Source organism: Stegastes partitus, unplaced genomic scaffold (assembly GCF_000690725.1).
Source record: "Stegastes partitus isolate 25-593 unplaced genomic scaffold, Stegastes_partitus-1.0.2 Scaffold863, whole genome shotgun sequence".
NCBI lineage: Eukaryota > Metazoa > Chordata > Actinopteri > Pomacentridae > Stegastes > Stegastes partitus.
The window spans coordinates 78,232-85,685 of NW_007578594.1; the positions used below are offsets into that span (position 1 = coordinate 78,232).

General features: G+C 40.1%; 1 protein-coding gene across 1 annotated transcript; it reads right to left on the minus strand.

Annotated features, from left to right (window-relative positions):
• Positions 1–7: 7 nt before the first annotated feature.
• Positions 8–7,228, minus strand: tsn (translin). The gene is made up of 6 exons (XM_008293175.1): positions 7,082–7,228; positions 5,111–5,204; positions 4,931–5,027; positions 3,973–4,088; positions 3,807–3,886; positions 8–1,496 (listed from the first exon to the last, which is right to left on the minus strand). The coding sequence occupies exons 1-6, from the start codon at positions 7,145–7,147 to the stop codon at positions 1,266–1,268; spliced, it is 684 nt and encodes a 227-aa protein (XP_008291397.1). The 5' UTR covers positions 7,148–7,228; the 3' UTR covers positions 8–1,265.
• Between the last annotated feature and the right edge of the window lie 226 nt (positions 7,229–7,454).

A 7,454-nucleotide genomic window follows, 5' to 3' on the forward strand; every position in this document is an offset into this window, starting at 1 on the left:
AATGAAATGAAATGTAGAATCTGTTTATTTGTTTTTGTAATTTTGCGCATCTTTAGGACTTCAAAGACAGGAATACACATTGTACAAGTGGAATGCACCTTATCACTCCAGGAAACAAAAGCACAAATTGTTAAGAGAGTGAATGTGAGTTATTTCTTGAAACTACAGTCCAGCTCCACTGCAATATTGAAGCAAACAGAAGCATGGATGTCCACAAGAGAAACGAACCTTCGAGTCATATTAGGTGAAAAAAAAAAAAAAACGAGAAAATTTAAAAAGAACATACAACATGCAGTACATGACATTCTGAATATTTTGTGTTTCCAGACAAAGCTTCATCACCAGAGAACCAAAATATTGAAATGGCTCAACGGACATCTTCATTGACACTGTTCTGCAGGAGTTCTTTACTTTTTTAGTGGAAAAAAAGACAGAAATCTAACTAATCACAGTAGCTTTATATCAGGTGAAGTGCATCTTTTTCATTTCTTTGGCTCAAGCCTCATTTATAAAAAAAATTAAAGGATCCAAATCCAAGGTTTTGTTTTTAAAGTCAGAACTGATCAAAATCGGGAGCACTGATTGGCTGTTGGAATCCAGACTTAGTCATCTGACTGTTGCATCAAATTTGTTCTTCATAAATGAGGCTCCTGGATCTCAGTTTGGATGGATCCATTTTTAAAAAAAAAACATATTTCCTACAAAATACCACCAACTCAACACAAACACATTTCCCCTTTTCTTTTTTTCCTGGAAAGAAAAACAAACAAAAACAACTACAGAAATTAAGGCTGCAACACCTCACTCTGAGCAATCTGTCTTCTTGAACAAATTAAACATCAATACATCACGATTCAATAATAGGATGCTGACTGTTGCAAATTAGACCGAACAGCTGCAAAACCAGCTCAGTGAAACAGTAACACAGGAATTAGATGAAGCTGAGAACACATTTTCCAAAACCAGCAACAAATCGAACCTTTGATCTTAAGGCTCTGCACGAGGGTGTCACCGTCTCTGCTACCCATCCGACAGACTGCCATCTATCTGAAGCACTTCTCATGCATGCATTCGCACAAATACACGCTCATACACAAACACACATACTCATACAGTCTGTCCTCAGCTGCTGGGGACCTCAGGCAGATCCCTGGGTCTTGCCTTCCAGGTGGGTTAAGGTCTCGAATCTGCAGCAGCCGCGGAGAGGTCCCAGTTCGGGGCGGCTTCCTCCTCCTTCTCCCACAGCCCATCAGGTCCTCGGCGCTCTATTTGTCCCCGACAGACTCGGGCTCCTTGGCCAGGCCGCGGATGGACAAGTCGTAAACCACCTCCTCGATCTTCTTCACGTCGTACTTGAGGCCGTCGTACCGCTTCCGGAGCGGGTCGTTCTTCAGGTTGAGCAGACGGAAGCCAGAGTCCAGCTCGTTGATGAAGTTGGAGATGCGCAGCGGCCGGTTGTAGTCTCCCGCTGTGACGCTGTTCACGGCCAAGCGTGACTGCAGGAACAAATAAATGCAAAGGTACTCAACTTCCATAATTTGAAAGACAATTAACGCACATACAGACATTTGTGGCTTACAAACACTGGAAACTGCAAGTCAAAGCATCAGTCGACAATGACTAGTTGATTACTTTTCAGGTATTTGTTAACTTGTTTAAAGACATTTTAGTTTGAGGGGTTGAAATGAGAAGCTAAGAATGTGACATAACTGCCCCTGAGCCTTTCCTGGAACAACTAACCTGTCAGATATTTTTGAACTGACTGTTCACTCTATAAAATGTCATAAAAACATGAAAGACTTCCATTTGAAGTTCCAAAAGCCTACAGTGATGTCTTTCCATTTTATCCAACAGCCCAAAACCTGAAGATATACATTTTCCAATGACATAAGACAAGGCTGCAACTTCAGAGCATTTTCACATTTGATTATTTTCCTGATTAAATTATTAGTTGTTTGATTTGTAAAATGTCGGCCGGTGTTTCCCAAAGCCCAAGATGATATCCACAAATGTCTTGTTTTATGCATCCCTAAATATATTCAGCTAACTGTCATAGACAAGGAAAAAATAGAACCTATTCAACTTTAAACTGCTGAAATCGGAGGATTTTGATTTTTTTCCCCCTAAAAAGTTACTCAAACTGATGCATCTACTATCAATACAGTTAATTCAACAGTTGATAACTGATAGTTTTATCGCTGCAGCTGTAATAAAAGACAAAGAAAAGAAGCAAATCCTCACATTTGAGAGGCAGAGATTGATTTATTTAATTTTTTGTGTTAATTTTTTGAATGACTCAACAATTAGCTGCTTGTAACATAATGTCAAAAATTTTGGAAACTGGTTTTCTGTTGAGTGATTGCCCAGTTCGGCTGGGACTGACTCGGCTCTCAGCGGCAGCCAGTGGATGGTTGATTAACTGACCAGCTGTCAACTGCCTCCAACAACACTTATACATACACAGCACATATTACTGCTCAGTAAATCCTACCTTCATGAGGGTTATATGGTTCAGTTTTGTTTTTTTAAATTGGATTTTCAGCATTACATACAATCTAGAGGTACATTACAATTCAGTTTTCTCCTTTTTTTTTTTTTAAACACAAAACATCTCGAACAATATACCCTCCACACATATACAGATGAAGAAAATTATAAGTAACAGAAACACCTGTATCGACAATAGATACAAAACAAAAATAAGTAAACAGAAATTAAGTAAAACCAGTGAAGATACAATGAATAAATTATGTTAATAATACGTAAAAGATGGAAAAGATGCCCGAGCCACCTCGAAAGGAACCAGTTGAGGTGGCTTGGGCATCTTTTCCGGATGCCGCCTGGACGCCTCCCTGGGGAGGTGTTCCAGGCGCGTTCCACCAGGAGGAGACCTCGGGGAAGACCCAGGACACGCTGGAGGGACTATGTCTCCCAGCTGGCCTGGGAACGCCTAGGGGTCCCCCCGGAAGAGCTGGGGGAGGTATGCGCGGATCGGGAAGTCTGGGCGGCTTTGCTAAGGCTGCTGCCTCCGTGACCCGACTCCGGATAAGCGGGAGAAGATGGATGGATGCATGGATACGTAAACTAAGGCATCAGAAGGAATTACAGTGTGTTAAAAGTTGGTCTGTATAACCTGCTGCCATTCTGCTCTATGAAATCGTCAAATATATAATATTACTCTATGGTTCACTTTTTAATGAAAACCTTAGAGGACTTTAACTAGAATTTTTCCAAAATAAACAACATAATCTCCATGCAGAAAGGTTTATCACAGGGCTGTTGCACAAGACTGCATTACTTTGATTAAGTTGTACATAATTAACTTGAGTGTATATTTGTATATATGTAGCAATGTGATCTAAATTTTGTGACACAACTACTTGTCATTTTCTAGGACTCTGTCATGATTGGTTACTAGTATAAAACACCACACGCTGTATTAGAACAAAAATCTAACTGGTTCAGGTCTGTCATTGAATCATGTCACGGTTTGATTTTTAGATGTTTCTTCCAGCAGTAGGAAGATTAGGAGGGTATCGTCCTAAATTTCTGACGCAAGACCATTAAAAAGACGTTGGTGTGACCTAAAACTACAATTTTTGAGTAACAACCAAAAGTTTCATCGTGTTTTTTTTTTCCCCTTCTTTGTGCACTTTCATTTGCTACAGCCAAAAATGTATACAGAGGTTCTTAGATATCTCTGGGACACTTGAGAACCTTGATGTATACATGAAAACTGAGAGGTACATTGTTCTAGTGTTACTATATTGTAAATGTTGTAGCAAAGCAATCAACAGCAGACTCACCAGTTCGCTAGCCATGATCAGAACACCTGCCAGGTAGTCCTCCACGTCCAGGTGAAAGCCTTTCTCTCGTACCACTTCAACTGCAGGGTGAAGAGGAAAGAGGAAGGAGAGTCAGGCAGCTGTCCTCAGTAAGAGTCACACTTTATCACATGTAAAAGGTACCTACTCCCGAGTATCTGAGCCACCTCCTCCCGAGTCACAAGAGTTTCAGTCTCCAGATAGACAACAAAGGCTGCTAAGAAAGCCAAACGCTGCAGAACAAACCGCCAGTGTTCGTGGAACCTAAAAAGGGATGAAAACGATCAGAGAAACAGAGATAAAACACTTTATTTCACCGGGTTAATCCACTCAGTAGAGGGGTTTTCTTGGCTCTGAATGGACCTGTCGGGGGGGAACAATGCCTGACAGAAAGTGTGGCTTCTGAGCAGGCTGAGTACAGTAAAGGCAATGAGACTGTGCCACCTTATGAAAGAAGGATATGCATTTGGATTTAATTTCCAACCATTAGATAAACTCAAATGTCTGCTATGCTTGACTAAATTATATTTACAAACAATATATATGTTTTCTTCTTTTATTTAATGTTAGTTCCTATCATTTTAGCTGTTTCAATGTTGCCTAAAACATCTTTGAAGGCACCAAAAATCACTCTATACAGGTAAAACCCTGCATTATCAATCCTGCTTTTGCATGCAGTCAGAAGCACATAGATTGAAGCACAAAGTAATAAAACGAGACAGCTCAAATTATATTAAACTACAATCTGCTGATCAGGTGATGGTTGAAAGGGATTTCCAATATTTTATATCTTCCTCAGTGAAACTAACTTTAGATTGTATTTCAGAGTACATCACCTATTAGAAAAACTGAGCTAAATAAACTTTAAAAAGCAGAGCAGTAATGCAGACACAAGCAGCTATTGAAAGCTTACATTACAAAACCCACGGGAAGAACAATTAAAGGTAATGGAATAGATACAGATTAATTTGCTCTGTATTATCTGAATATTTCTACAGACTACCTTTGTTTGCATGAACTATACAGCTAACGTAGAGATGAAAACAAACAGCATTGAATCATCACAAAAGCTGCAAACTGCAGTTATGAAGAAAAGTGGTTCCTACCTGTAATACTGCTCCACAGGAAATTTTGTTTTCAGGTCTGCAATCTGTGTCCTGACTGTGCAGAACAACTCCCGCGCCTTTGTGCATTTACTGGGAACTAAAGGGGAAAGAGTTTAAAATGTTTAAGAGCAAATCTCCCTCTGTACAAGTACAACAGTACACGCTGTGTCCAACACTCACTTTCTTTAAATCCAGATGGTTGATGGACACTTTGAAGTACTGTCAGTATTTCTCTGGCAGTCTGCTCCAAGGTCTGGACCACCTTACGGATATCCTGCAAAAAAGTAAACGAAGCAAAACCTCACATTTTTATTCTATCGTTGACACGTCCTGATAAAACCCAAATATATTTAATGTACTTTTTAAAATGATTCTGAATCACCGATTAACTTGTGTCAACATCCATCATAGACAGGGGCTCCAGACTGCGACCATTTTGGATGCATTTGCGACTATTTTTTGATAGTTGAAATTTCAACTGGTCGCACTAGTGACTGATGATCATTAAGCTGGTTTAGTGTCATGGTAACCAGCAGCTACTGTGTAAACCACAGTGGTGGAAGTCAGCACTTTTACAACTTCGGTGGACTGCAGTATTTACACTTCAAAATGCTGTCTTCTCATGAAATGTGGAGCGCACCTGCATTAGCTGTTTTCTATGAGCAGAACAGCCCATGTAAGTGTGCTCCACATTGTACAAAAAATATATATATTCTGCTTCATCTCAGACAAATCTGACACGAGAACGTCCCAGTTTAACTCTTTTCAAAGCATTTTTTGGTCACACATCTGTCTGAGCACCGCAGCCACCAAGCAGCAGCTACCACAGCCTGCAACACAGGGCGTTTAGGGAACATCTGTAAATTGTAGCATCAACTGATAAGCAGATGTTCAACAAGTGATGCATTTTGCCTGTGACCAGGTGGGAGGTACGACCTAAGAAGAAAGATAGTCGCACCAGCGCTACCTGTGAAAAAGTTAGTCTGGAGCCCTGATCAGACAACAAGAAAGTTAAAATCTCCCTCCAAACAAAGTTGTGCTTTGCTTGTTGTTAGCAGGGTTCAATGATTTGCAATTTTATTTGTGATAGAATCTTTTAAAGTCAAGGTTCAGTTCAATATCCACTGTATGATAGATTTAAAACAAGTTATTACCACATGAGATACCGTCACAAGCACGACTGTCACTCAAGGAGGATGGCCTGCATTTTTTTACATGGCAGTTTAAACCCTAAGTGTGATATGCTGCTTAACACTCCTAAACTGTGGGCTTTATGATTTTGAATTGGAATTTTAAATAGAAATTAAGTGTTTAGCCCTATTTGTTATTTCACTTAGATGTTCAACCTTCAATGTGCAGAATGATGCATGTGCAGCGTGTAGATGGATGCTTTCACATTGACCTCCTGGAGTTTCTTCGTAGACAAATTAAGTCTATAATTATATGTCCCACAGACGTCCAGCCGTCTGCATGCTATGATAGCAGATTTTTTTTTATTGACGTAGAAAGCATCTTCCGTCAAGCAGTTAAACTTTAGAAATAATTTCATATTCACAGGTTCTATATCATTAAAGGGGAGGTGACAAGAGACAGGTGCAGTTCAGGAATTTCAGCTAGTTAACTGGACGTTTTTGTGTGCAGTCTATTTTTAAATGACTTAAATCATGTCTGTTTATGTTTTTTATTTTTTAAGTTTGTTTCTTCAAAGATACTCCGACCTAAAGCAAGGGTCGCATACGGTAAGAATAAGAAATCAATCTGCAACTTCAGAGATGCACCTCGTCAGATAAGCAGGGTTTTGCTAAATCGAATAATTTTTAAACAAAGTTTGGTTCAGCGAAGCCGAACTCCACTGAACGCGCCTGAGACAAAAGAAACAATAAGTAGGGCGTAATGTAATTGTTATTTTAGGGAAAGTAGCACGTTACTTCTGTATTATCCACCTGGTTAATGAGACACTAGACGCCTATTTATCGCAGCCAGTCATTGCAGGCGCTGTTGTCCGATAAACGGGACATCTTTAAGTAAGTTACAGTAATGGATATTATATGTTTATTGAGCTTTAACTGGACTTCGGTTCTGTTAGCCGCTAGCTAACAGACTGAGAGAGCTAGCACAGCTAACAGTGGAGTCCCAGCTCTTCATTCATACCTCTCGGACGTCCTGGTCGGCGCTCAGGAAGCCCTGGATGTAGCTGAACATCTCCGTGACCGACATTTCTGATCTGAGTCAAACTGTCCGCTCGGTACCGACGAAGACCCGTGCCGCTAATTTAGTAACACATCAACGTGCACGAGAGCCGTCCCCTCCGCCTCCCGCCGGCGCGTGGAGATGATGTCACAGGTGCCAACGTCATCATAATTTTTCGGATTTTTAAATAAAATGATAGAAAAAAAAAGAAAAGAAAAACACTATAAGAAAATTAAAGAAAAGAGAAGAAACGTAAGGAATCTTACTGTGATTAGTGATGACACCCACTGTAATTTTTCGTTATACTGATTTTTTAGAGCACAAACTTCTGACT

Bases quoted from the DNA above. Each gene is read 5' to 3' on its own strand.
- tsn (XM_008293175.1), bottom strand. From the start codon at position 7,147: ATGTCGGTCACGGAGATGTTCAGCTACATCCAGGGCTTCCTGAGCGCC. The intron at 4,089-4,930 runs GTAGGAACCACT...ATCCCTTTTTAG, and splicing joins CCTGTGGAGCAGTATTACAG to GTTCCACGAACACTGGCGGT. The intron at 1,497-3,806 runs GTGAGTCTGCTG...TTGTTCCTGCAG, and splicing joins TGATCATGGCTAGCGAACTG to TCACGCTTGGCCGTGAACAG.